This window comes from Perca flavescens, chromosome 2 (genome assembly GCF_004354835.1).
Source record: "Perca flavescens isolate YP-PL-M2 chromosome 2, PFLA_1.0, whole genome shotgun sequence".
NCBI classification, from domain to species: domain Eukaryota; kingdom Metazoa; phylum Chordata; class Actinopteri; order Perciformes; family Percidae; genus Perca; species Perca flavescens.
The window spans coordinates 37,667,634-37,680,876 of record NC_041332.1 but is presented as its reverse complement, the minus strand read 5'-3'; the positions used below and the strand labels follow the sequence as shown (position 1 = coordinate 37,680,876).

At 41.2% G+C, this 13,243-nt stretch overlaps 1 protein-coding gene across 1 annotated transcript in view; it reads left to right on the top strand.

Moving 5' to 3' along the window:
- The first annotated feature begins 7,793 nt into the window (after positions 1-7,793).
- chrna8 (cholinergic receptor, nicotinic, alpha 8) overlaps positions 7,794-13,243 on the top strand; it is a 60,059-nt gene continuing 54,609 nt past the window's right edge. Inside the window, exon 1 of the mRNA XM_028603890.1 lies at positions 7,794-8,136. Coding sequence (XP_028459691.1) covers positions 8,067-8,136 — 70 coding nt within the window. The 5' untranslated portion in view covers positions 7,794-8,066. The remainder of the gene's footprint in view (positions 8,137-13,243) is intronic.

Below are 13,243 nucleotides of genomic sequence, written 5' to 3'. Positions count from 1 at the left end.
CTCTTTTATTTGAAGATTATTTTCTAGTTGATTACAAAATGTGATTGTCAGTGATAGGACGGAGGGAAGGAGATAGAGGGAGAGAGGAGGATGGGGAGAGAGAGAGAAGGATGGAGAGAGAGTGGACAAAGAGAGGGACCTGGAAGAACCAGGTGAGAAAGTGGACATATACGGGCAAAAATACTTAAAATATTCCATTCACATTATATTTACATATGCATTTAATGGAGAACTAGGCTCTTAAGAAAAAGAAATGTTGTGTTTTCTCCATCTGGTTCAGAGGCATTATTAGATTAGATGAAAAAGTTGGAAATCAATAGCAGAAAAAAACCTGAATAATCTTTTCTAAAAATATGTTAAGGCTTATTTTACCATTCAAGGTATGTGCAGGGGTGTAGCTCCAAATTCTGGGCCCTGTGAAAGGCATTTTCTATGGGCCCCTCCCTGCAGCCAAAGCTATGAATTCTAGCATATTTTTGGGCCCTCCTCACATGAGGGCCCTGGGCACTCAGTCCCCTTCCCCCCCCAGTCCAACACCCCTGGGTATGTGTGCTGCAATAATCATGCTTTGTAGTTTCCATCTTTTTTTCACAGCAGATGCCTTGAATCTGTTGATAGTTTGTCATAATTGCATATCTCAATATGTCTATTTCTTTTCCCAAAACTCACAAGAAGTCATGATTTAAGGGTTTAAAAAAAAAAAAAATCTTATGGGAGCATGCCCCCAAACCCCCCTAGCTTAACTGCTATCAACTTTTCATTAGGGGCTGAGCACCCCCAAAGGTCAGATCCTAGAATCGCCCCTGATAAATAGTATTTCAAATATGATCAAACAAATGAGAAGTAACACACATTACCTATCAGGATGCCATGGTGGTACAGATCAATATCTGGACAATTTGACAATTTGTGGCCATCTTGTTACACTAATGATCTGTATCTTCGGATGGGAAAAGGTTGCAATCATTAATATCATTAATATAATAGAGCAGTGCAGACATGCAGGAAGAAATAAAAACCTGTACAATGAAATTAGATACAACACATACTATTTCTATAAGGCTTATAAGGTCACATTTTCTGTTATGATTTATGTTAATTTGAGCACATATTTTGTAGTGGTGAGGTATTGTATGTTATATTGCATTATACTGTCACCTCCCTTCTGATCAAGCTTCCCTGACTTGTCTGCTTTATTAAAGGGTCACTATCATCAATAGTAATTACAACAGGAGACAGTGGCTCATCATTTCCCCCCACTTTTTTCCCAGCCGACTGAGTTTGTCTATCCGAACGACTGGCAACCTTCCGGTTATTAGCTGCTGTAACTTTCAGGCTTTTGTCACCCAACCAATATTGTTACAAGTGGCAGTCCCTGGTGATAACAAAGCGCTGTGTGCTTTGGCCTAGTTTGGGAGACATGACTTGGTTCTCTGACTTATTAAAAATGGCTGGCATGCTTAAGTGAAAGCCTCTCCCCTGTTTCCACTGCACTTGAGCAGTCTGACCTCAGCCCACTGTTCTATTATTCACAGCTACGGATCTGACTCTGGCAGACAGGTGTGTGTGTGTGTGTGTGTGTGTGTGTGTGTGTGTGTGTGTGTGTGTGTGTGTTTGTGTGTGTGTGAGTGTGTGAGAGTGTGTGTGTATGCTTGTGTGTGCACATTTGTGACAGACAGACAGACTGACAGACTGTGACAGAGAGTAGGGTGTGAAGCCCTCAGGATTCCATTCAAATAAACAAGCTTTCAGGTCTTTGGATGGGGAAAAAAAGTGTGACTGTATGTGAGACATGACCAGCAAAAACATATTTCATGTACTTGCATTTTCTAGTGATGCTTGGAAATTCATAATTTAAAAGTACTGAATTATATGCAAAATAAGTTATTTGTACTAAAAGAGCAAAAAGTGAAACTGTTACACATGTTCTACATTTAACTTAGTTTAGCATATCAACATTTACTAATAAGCAGTAAATAAAAAGTACAGCTAAGGGTGAGGGGAATTTTATTAGTTTTGCAGGTATTTGTTCAAAATACCAAAGTAGTTGAACATCAAAATCTTGACTTCAATAGATGAAAAGTTAAGAGATCGTGAGAGGAACATGAATGTCTGTACCAAATTTCATGGAAATCCATTTAATAGTTGTTAAGACATTTCATTTAAAAAACCACAAATCTCATGTTGTCACAAGTGGAACTGTCAACGGATTACCAATTTATGTAGGATTCATCATCTGGAAACCATGTACAAAATGTTGTGCCAATCAATCTAGTAGATGCTGAGATAAATAAAATTCTGACTTGCTTGTGACGCTGGATGAAAAGGAGGATCACAGAAGTCAGTAGGATTCATCCTCTGGGGGACCATACATCTCTGTACAAACTTTCCTGGCAATTCATCCAATTGACTGAACAACACTGACAGGCAGACCAACAATACTCTGCCGAGAGCCATGCAGCTAGCATGGCATATAATAAAAATGCAACACGTCCTAATACATAAACAAAAGACTAGGTTGTTTGCCAATGACTCACCAAACGACATATGACCGTTCTATTTATTGTTATTGTTGTGAAACAGTCGCAGTTTTAAACACGTGGCAAACATTGTTAAAGGGAACTACTTGGTTAAGTTTAGGTAATAAAACTACTTGTATGGTGTAGGTTTAGGAAAAGATCATGGTTTGTGTTCACATGAATACTTTTGATATGGGCACAAGTCCATGACATAGTTACGTTCGTGACATGGATACATTAGTTAAATTCTAATATAGAAGAGTAACACACACCAAGGGCTGTTATGAGGTGCTGATCACTGGAAGTAGACTTGAAAGTAAGAAAACAGTGTTGCACCATCTGGCTCCATATGCATGTCTGTATTTATTGACAACGTTTCGGCCTCAGGGCTTACAATTCAACCTAAAATCAACCTACGTTAGTTAACTTAAAATAAGTCTATGTTGACTTTTCATTTTACACGGGACATGAACAGTGGTCTCCTGGCTGAAAGTCATGTGTTTTTTTTACCTATCCACCACCCCAACCTTCTCCCTACCTGGACTATGGTGCTCTTTATAGTCTTTGTAATATGTACAAATAACAACAAACGTAAATATGGGTCGTAATGAGCTGCTTGTACAATCTGCCTCTACAGACATTTTTTTGTAGCCTGACAAGCCAGACCCACATCAAGATGTTGGGTCTGGGAACTCACCAATGGCAGGGCTCAATCCGAGGGGCGGGATAAACGGTTGTCTTTCAAATTCCCTCTGCACGCAATAGGATAGCTCTACAACCAACCAGAGCAATGCTAGTTGATAGATTAAACGTTTGCCGTATCCGGTCGGCAAAACTCCGAACACATCTTCCTTTTTTAAGAATGACTTCAGTGCCGTTCTTTGTTCCTCCAAGTCTTCCAGAGTCGCGGCCAAATTAGATTTGAAAGACCGCTGTTTGCCAGCAGCAGCAGCCATCTTCTTTGTTTTCAAGTAGCAGGGAATTCATGCGCAACCGTTGCAACTCTGCCATCAATATGTTAAACCCGCCCACCGACTCTATACACGATGTGATTGGCCTGACCAAAGTTTGGTTTTTCCAGCTTGCAAGCCAACGGAGAGTTGGTAGACTGACCCTGGCTGCAAATTACATTTGCTGCCGCTAGGGTGCGTCTACATTTCTAGGCTAGTTTCTTTGGTGAGGAAGGTAAAAACAAGAAATGTTTATCGGATGTAATGGAAACTGTCAATTAACACTTGGGGCCAAGTAATACTTTGTATGAAATCTACATACACTATTTTTATATTCATAGGGATTTCGACTCAATTTTAGTATTTACCTTATGCCATATGCCAATCTGAGTGAACATTATTTAATATGCCTAATCCTATACAGTCTGAATCCAACCTGCCCTGTGTCAGGTATTGCAATTTAAAGTCACGGCAAGGCTTGAAATTCACAATAACAGCTCATGCTGAGCCACATTCAGGGAGTGTACACTACACAGTTTGTACAACTAAAATAATAAAGTGTGCACATAAAAGAAACCCTTTTCAGTTCTATGAGCTCAATTGTTCTTTGATGACAAGAGTTCAGAGATGTTCAACATTGGTGCCCATATGAGTTTGGTTTCTGTTTGTCCTACCATTGTATTATTGTATTAGTTTCCCATAACTTAAAGGAGAACTCCGGGCAATTTTTACGTTAATCTTGATCGCTATAAATAGTGAGTACAGTCGATAGCAAAAAAAACCCGAACAGAATCGGTCTTAGCAAACTGGAGTTGCTGCAGCTAATGCCAATAGCTCCCAGTTAGCAATAACGGTAGTTTTGGGGGCATAACATAAAGAGTGCCTTTGTGCCTCTTAACAGACACAAAATGCAATTAAAATGTTTGTGCAACATGAACAGGGCTCTTACGTGACAACAAGATGCGATTTCAAGTCATACTTCCTGCCGGTTGCTAGCTCGCAGCAGTTCCGTGTGTATTTGTAGCATATATATCCATTTTGTGTGTGATCCATCTGGTGTTGGTGAGTAGGAGTATTGGCAGTGGCAATCTGTGTGTTAGTTTCCGTAGCCGGGCTAGCAGGCCCGGCCGGCGTCCCTGCTTCTGTTTCCTCCCCGCCCTACTCGCTTGCCGCGGCGGACAACGATCCAACAAGCGCCCGCTGGTCTGGTGGATGTTCTCCAAAAAGCCGTTTGTGCCTTTCGCGGTGGAAAATTGTCAAACGCAAGTCCTGACGCACAAAAGTATGCCCTTTTAACCACGTGCATGCATACTAGTGTGCAAATTGCAGTAAGGTCTGCTTTCAAGTTGTTTATTTTCCCACACACGTACAGTACATTTTGATTCAACATGGGGGAGTATTCTGAGACATATGCAATGGCAAAAGCTTAATCCTAAACCACATCTCCAGCCATGCTTGAAGATCATGCCCGAGATGTTTATGGAATGGGCTCGGAGCTACTATGTATGTATATGTTAATATATGTGTAGTAAAGCAAGTGGGGAGGGGGGGTCCTTTCAGTTGGACTACATGATACAACACACATATAAGCTACAGGACTGCACTTTAAATAAACAGACAAAAGCACGTGAATAAACACATAAGCCTGTACTCTCAAAAATGCACACACTCTACCAACTCCAATCCCTGCAGGCTAGGCCAAAAGGACATTTATTTAATGTGAGCTGATGGCAGACCACATACATGTACAAGACTATGTCCAGACTGAAGCCAGAGGGAGACAGAAAGACAGGGAGGGGAGGCGGGGGTTTACATATCAGAGTGATAGATAGTGAGGGCTAGAGAAGCGCTTCGGGCGCTCTCGTAACGGTCTGAGGACATCACTGCATCTGATGCTCACAGTCAGAACTGCAAGAGTATCAGAACAGAGAAGTGGAAGAGAGGAAACACAGGAAAGGGATGAGAGATGGAAGGTTGAGGGGGAGGAGAGAGGACAGAAAGGAATATCAACAATGAATGATGGCAGATGGGTAGATGTTGAAGAAAGGAGAAAAACTAGAGGAAGAGAAAGATATATAAGCTAATTAACAGATCAGGGCACGGATCATTGCTGCATCACACCAACCAACAACTTGAAGCATCTACATCTAACTATAAATCTAGGACCCTCTCTGTGTGTGAGTGTGTGTGTGTGTGTGTGTGTGTGTGTGTGTGTGTGTGTGTGTGTGTGTGTGTGTCTTTCAAACAATCATACAGCATACACAAAATACACAAAATACGTCACACATAGCACGCTGTTGTACGAGCCTCTGTAAAGCAGCGGTGGCGGGGCAGTGTTACCAATTTAGTTGTGTCGCTTTGCCAGACCTTCCTCCACAGCGCTGCGGAGGAGGATCTGGCTAGTCCACATAGCATTCCAGTATAGAAGAAAAATGTGCTCTGGTTTATTGGCATTTCTTAAAAACAATCACAATCGTTTTGAGTGGGGCCAAGCATCGGATGGAGCAGTGGTGCCCCTGCAAAAAAGCCTCGGGAAGGAACTTGTTTTGGTGGAATGTGTCAAAAGTAGTTTTAGTCGTGCAACAGAAAACTCTGATTGGACAGATAGTCTAGCTAGCTGTCTGGATTTACCCTGCAGAGATCTGAGGAACAGTTAACCATAGTCCTCAGAAATCTACCAGAGTTGAAAATGCCAACACAAAGAAAGGAGAAGGTGACGGACATCTGGTCGAAATGATGGACATCTGGCGGAATACCCAGCAGCACCTGAACAATCCCGGAAATGAAACGTCATCAATATAGACTACCAATTTAGTGACTTTGTTGCTAGACTTTTCAAAACCCAAATAGCGACTTAAAAAAAAGCAACTATAGAAGAGCAACACCAGTTTTGTACAGCAAATGCGAGGTCTTTTTCTCTTGCGGCCAGCACAGTCAACTCTCTCTGTCACTTCTGACTGAAAGTGCAGCAGCTTCGCCGCCATCTGTGTATGTGAATGGGTGAATGAGAGGCCAATCGTAAAGCCCTTATGAGTGGTTCTCAAGAACACTTTGAACGGGCACGCCACATTAAAATGATGCAAGCAGCAATACTGGGAACCAAGCATTTATAACTGCATTTTGTTTAACATGTTGTTTGTGAGAATTTACACAATAAAGTTGTGAAAAAAAACAAAAATACTGGGACGCAACCGTCCCGTTCCGAACAGGCACACGCTCCAAACGGGCACTGCACTAGTACAAGCTAATGAGGCTACACACTGACTCTCTCTCTCACACACACACACACACACACACACACATAATAATACTCCATCACATGTCATGGCGGTGTAAAGTGTGCAGCCCTGAAGATGTTTCTCTTCCCACTGACAGCACAACACTGAAGCTCGGGCTGTCTCGTTAGCGGTAATTATGGGAAATAATATGCTTTAACAACTGGCCAAATGCACCAAAATTTACCACATTGGACTGCTGCCATGCTGAATAAAGATGCGCTCAGTGGTGCATGCTAACATGGCATCATTTGCAGCACAGCTGCTGCACAGAAATGCTTGTAACTCAAAATAGCAACATATGATGTTCTCTTTATAAATGTACAGTAGGCTGAGAGTTAGGGTTAGTAATACTAAAATAAGGTTTGAGCAGAATTCCAAGGTGTTTAAAAATAATTGTAAAAAGCCGCATATATTACAGGGGAACAGAATGGGAGGATGAGGAAAGAGGACAGAGAGCAGAACAGCAATATGAGGAAAAACAGGAGAGCGAGAGAGTACTGTGCTAACTGTGTAAAAGTGGCTGACACTGCTTGCAAAAAAGGAAAATTTTAAATTGAATTTGAAGTATAGAAAGATCAGGGTCATACCTGAAATTAATTTGTGCACTTTTTAAAGGACGTTCTTCGTTGTTGCTTAGATGCATTAGACTTCCCACCTTTATGAGGAAAAGAGGACACTGATGAGGTAGAGATGGACAGATGACCCCTGTATCTATTTTTAAGGTTGGAAGCGAGATCATGTTAATTACACCTGCTGATCAAGTGCCCGGATGAGCATGCGCCAAACAAGGCTTAAACAAATGTGTAATGAAACAATTGCATGAGTAAAACAAAAAAGTTTTCAGAAGTGTGGGGGGAGCGGCATGGCGACCTCTGTTTGGAATTCCTGCGTGCGTGTTCATCTTTCCTGTAGTCATCATCACCCATAAAGCAGATGAGGCAGAGCCCGAAATGACTGGAGGGGACACGAAGTTGACGGCATTACGCACTGGCCACTCACCATACACAGGTGGCTGTCATCATCACCGCGCACGGATAGGACAGGGAACACGCAGAGGACACGCGCGAGATGTTTGGTATAAGAATACAGCTGAGCGCAGAGAGGGGGGAGAAGAGAGTGGCATCCAAAGTGACTTTTGAGGTGACAGTCGACTCGAACACAAGGAGACAGACACATCGAGTGTGTGCGCGTGCAAGAGAGAGAGAGAGAGAGAGAGAGAGCGAGAGAGAGAAATCACCAGCAGTCTGACAAAGCTGCACGTTCCCTCGAAGTTTGACATCCCCAGCGGGCTACAGACGGAGTTGTGCTCCGCCGCTGCCATGGAGCCTCGGAAGTGCACTGGATCTGTATTGATTGGAGTTTACCTGTGGGCGACATTCTGCTGTCAAGGTGGGTACACTGATGGAGCCTTCAGTCTGTTTTCTGTCTTTCAAAAGATGCAACAAAAAAAAGAAAGAAAAGACGCAGCCAGGCACCTTATTTTTTGTCATTTGAGCGTCATTTTTCATTTCGTCTTAGTTCGGCTGTTCACTGCACATCTGGCGTGACATGAGCATATATCCACTGAAAAAGAGTTGTCCGTAAAATAAATCCTTTTGTTAGAAATATTATATAGAAAAATATATTATATTATTTATTCAGAAAGGCAATTTAAAGGAGAGCTCAAACCGACCTAATGAGCTAACAGTTTATATTTGAGTTAGAGTATGGTAAGGCTGCTGAATCCATTAAGACCACCCCAGTTTAATACATTGCTGTATTGCTACATTTGCAAGCGTGTACCGCGTGCATCAGCGTGTGTTCGAGCAAGCACGCGGAGTGAGCCTTCTTTAATAGTCCGACAACATCTGGCCCAGAATAAGGAGGGCGTCCCGGCGATGATGCACGAAACCCATCGGGGCGTTCATCCCCCTCAGTGTAATCTGCAGCTAAAGGATTGTTAACTGCGTGACTATATTGGAGCAGAGCCACAGGACCCCCCAGAGGAGTTTAAACCTCTGTAATATGTTTGAATCCCTGGTTTACTGACCTATTCTGTAGATGGATATTTTTTCTTTAATAGGCTACACGTCTTAATCATGCAATCTTCTTTTTCATGATTGGACCTGCTTTTTCGGCACCTTCGCTTAGTAGAGGAAGTGTAAAACAAAGACGTTTTTGACACAAAGGCACATCACATATCCTTTTTTTCTTTACCTTTAAGCTCCAACATGCACACCGGTGAGGATATAAGTAAGGAGGAGGCTCCTCTCTGAATATGTGGTCTGGCCTCACATATTCTCCCAATAGAAGTAACTCAGTAAACAGGTGCCTAGCATACGGTGGAGTAGCCTGCGTAGTGGTTCCTTGACAACATGTCACTTTGCTAAATAAATTCAAGAGCAGTTGCACAGACACCAAAATTAATGTCCGATTAAAGTCCTCATAAGATCTCTAATCATCATCTGTCAACATATTTACGACTGGAGTGCAAAGTACCAAGTGGAGGACTTCAGTTCTTCCATAAGTACAAGGTGGCACATTCCCTGTGCGTCAAATGCAGTCTGGATACAGTTTGGCAGTTGCTCACTGAACATGTGATTATATAAATCTGTTGTTGGCTTGCAGATGTTTTCAACAGTGGTTGCTAAATGAGAGTTTTTACTATTCACACCGCTCGTACAGGAGCTTTGGACCACTGGTAAGAGGAGGTTTTCAGGCCGTGGCAGAGGGGAATACTGGTGTAGAATGGAGAGAGTGACTGAGAAAGGCAAAAGAGCAAATTTTGGAATGACTTTTAGTCGTTGGCGAAAGCTTCGCAAATAAAGGGCTGCTATAAAAGGATGCAATAGAAGGCTGTAAGACGCCGATCTGGCCTTCTTGCTTTTGGACTAGTAAGTAATATTAGCTGCTATGTCTTGTCGTTGCACTTGCTTGATGTTTGGCTGTGTTAGCAACGTTGTCGAATCGCTACTTTAAAAAAAAATCACAAACAGCATTGTATAAGTAAAATGCACAAAATTGTAGGGGTGAAACATCACAAAAAACAAAACAATGTTATGCAATGCTGCTTGGTGCATTCAAGTCCACCTCGTACACTCTGAAAACTGCTGAAAAAGGTTTTAACGGAAAATTGAATTGAATCGTGACCTTAAAATCAAAAGTGAAATCAAATTGTAGATTTGGAAAATTGTGACACCCCCTCAGGTACATTACCTCCTCAGCACCAAACGGGATACAGACAAAGCTAGTGAAAACAGTCGAGCATTTAGGAGCTAACGAGTCAGATATTTCCTTCAGGAGTTGGTGGAGACCTAAAACAGAGATAAAAGGAGAGTGAATACTGAACTCATCAAGTGGCCAGAAATGTGACTTCAAATGAATGATAATGTTGCTCTGTGCCTGCTGGATGTGTTTTGCAACAGCTAAGGGAGCTTTTTTCAAAAAACAAATAATGCTGTACCACAGCATAAATAGATAATTAGTGTATATCTGAGGTAAATTTGTAGGCAGGAAAACTTGCACCGTGCATGAGACTATTCTGCATTTAAGGATGATGTTTACGTGTACACTGAAATTATGGAAACAGACATTCCACATGTAATCAAAGTGACCTTGTTTGATATTCTTGAGGAAAATAAGTCAACCCAATAATATTCTTCTTTGCATCTCAGATTCTGGATATGTATTGATCTCATACAGATATCTGTGAACCAGCTGCTTTAATGTGATCGATTTTAAACTTGACAAAGTTTCCTCAATGTTCAGACTGTCTGTTAATCAATATTTAATATGTCTCTGTGGAGGGATAGTTGTTGTGAGTGTTCTTGAGTTGAAAGTTATCTTGTTTCTGGTAAATTCCTTTATCAGATTGCAGCTTAGACTCTACAGTTACATTCCTATAGCTATGCATTGGAAGAAGAAACATTCAAGATGAACACTATAATAACACATCTAATATGATATAGAATATGAACAATATATAGTTGCACCAGCAACATTAATGTGAAAAATGACAGAAACATCCGTCAAGCAAAATTCAATTATGCATAAGCCAACATGTAGATATGCAGAGCTAAGACAACAATATGTTAAAAGCACTGTAAAATGCACTGCATACTGCAAATACACTTTACAAGATGTATAAAATGAAAACTGTGTCAAGGGTTTTGTGTTTCATCCATCAGCTGCTAGCCTGGTATTAACCCATAGTAAATATTGACAGCAAGTTGTCTCTCGTTTTCATTGCGTTCGCTCGAATGGTCGTGGTGACAATGGGTGATCGTGTATTATTAAATTGTCATTTATTTATTGTGTATTTACAGTACTTTTCTTCATGTGCTATTCATTTTGACTAACTGTCTGGAAACCAAACTGCCTCTTGGGGACATTAAACATTGACTCTACTCTGGCACTGTCCTTCTAATGTCTATAGTGTAAAGTTAATATTGCTGCGAGCAGCAAGCTGTTAGGGGTTTCCTTCTGGCCCTTGAAAGCTCCAATATGGTGCACACTAAAATGGGAAAAGCCCAGATAAGGATAATACATTTTATGACTTTAGATCATGCAATGTGTGTGTGTGTGTGTGTGTGTGTGTGTGTGTGTGTGTGTGTGTGTGTGTGTGTGTGTAAGCTGTGGTCAGCCAATCAAAATAGTTCATGTGTACTAATATTTAATGTTGGTAAAGTGTGAAGTGTTTGTCTTACAGCAGTGTCTTAGTGCTCCAGGATTTACTGGCTCCATGGTTCTCCTACTGGCAGTGTACATTGTTAACTTGTCGATGCGTTACTACACTAAATACACTAATTGCTTTTAGCCTATAGGGAACATCATTGATGCAAATAAGTCATTCCTCTAGAAACAGAGACATTGTGTAAATAAGTAATAAATAAGCACTGTATCTCTTGTGAATAAAAAATTACAGTATGTATAAACAGGATATGTATCAGATATAAATATCACATATACATATTACATCACATATTTAGAGATTGTGGACCTTTTTCCAATTTAAATGTTTGTTTTTATTTTACTCTGAAAATGAACCAAAGAAGCACTACATCCATTTCTAACATCAGTTGGTACTGGTCATGGTTAGTACCACTCGGCCTGTGAAAACAGTACACTACAGTATACATAATGGCCCTCATTTATCAACCTAACGTAGAAACCAGCGCAGATATGAGCGCAGAAAGCATCTCATGACAGGCTTCACGTGTGATTCATGAAACGTTCGTATCACTCCAATCAGAGCGTAAGAATGGTCGTACATTGATAAATGCAGCGGCTAGAAACGATCGTAATTTAAATATCACGCCCCAATATATTCTCGGTTTTGAGGCCTCACCCCTACAATTTACGACATGGCAAGATGTAATCCAGCTAAGAAGCGGCACTTTTCAGAGGTGGAGATTGAAACCCTGATACCTCAGGTTCATTTGTACTAACGTGTGTACTTTTTGGCAGCCTGAAAACTGGTATTAAAGGCTGTACAAAGAATGCGGGATGAAAAGAGATCACTGATGCGGTCAACATTGTTGCCATAGTAAATCAGACTCAGCTGAAGTTTATTTAATTTATACATCCTTGACATATGTATGCTATAGTCGTAATAGTAATATACAGGGTTATATTGCAATCTCTTAGGCCTACATGTAGGTGTACTTCTATTTAAATAAAGTTTATGCATTGTCTTTTATTTTACTCACGTTTTTTTTATGAGTCAGAATGAGGCAACAGCTCCCCCCCCACCCCGTGCTGGACCACCGCCCTGACCCTGTCTCCTGACAGCAGAGGGGCTGGAAAAACAAGCCGAAATAACTCGGTCAATGGCAGAAATATGTCTTCCACTTGTGGCCATTAATGACACTTTAAAAGAGAAACGAAAACCTGAAGAATAAATAAAAATGTTGTGCGTCGTCATGGTTCCTGTATTGAGTATCATTGCCAAACATAACACTATAACTATTAAAAGCAAGGAATAGAGAGCCAGATCTGCCTTTGCTGATAAGTGATCAACTGATGACTTCACCTTCTCCTGTTAAACTGATTATATGCTGCGCCGCAAGGCCACACTGACTCGAAAACTTGCGACGTGAGATTTTATCGCAGCCTACGCTCACGTTCAAATTGATAAATGGCGAGCTTTGCGTAGGAATCGGCATACTCCCGTCCTACACCTGTTTTAGGTCGTATGCACGTTTCGTAAATGAGGGTCAATGTCTCTGGAGAATATAACTGATGAAGTGATGGAATTTATAATAAACTTAGCACAAAAAGTAAGGAAATTTGTGTTTGGTAGATTATTTCTCTGTGGTAACAATGCTTTTTGGCAATAAATCTTATACCGTTGGAAAGCCTGTTTAGTTCCCTTTCAAATGGTGCACCATTTGTAAGGAACATGCATTTGTGGAATGAGCAACAGCGCTGAGTATGTGGGTTGCGCCCATGAAGAATTTGCCAAATCTTCTCTGCCAATGCCAAACAGCTTAGTCTGCCATTGACCCGTTTGGGGGAT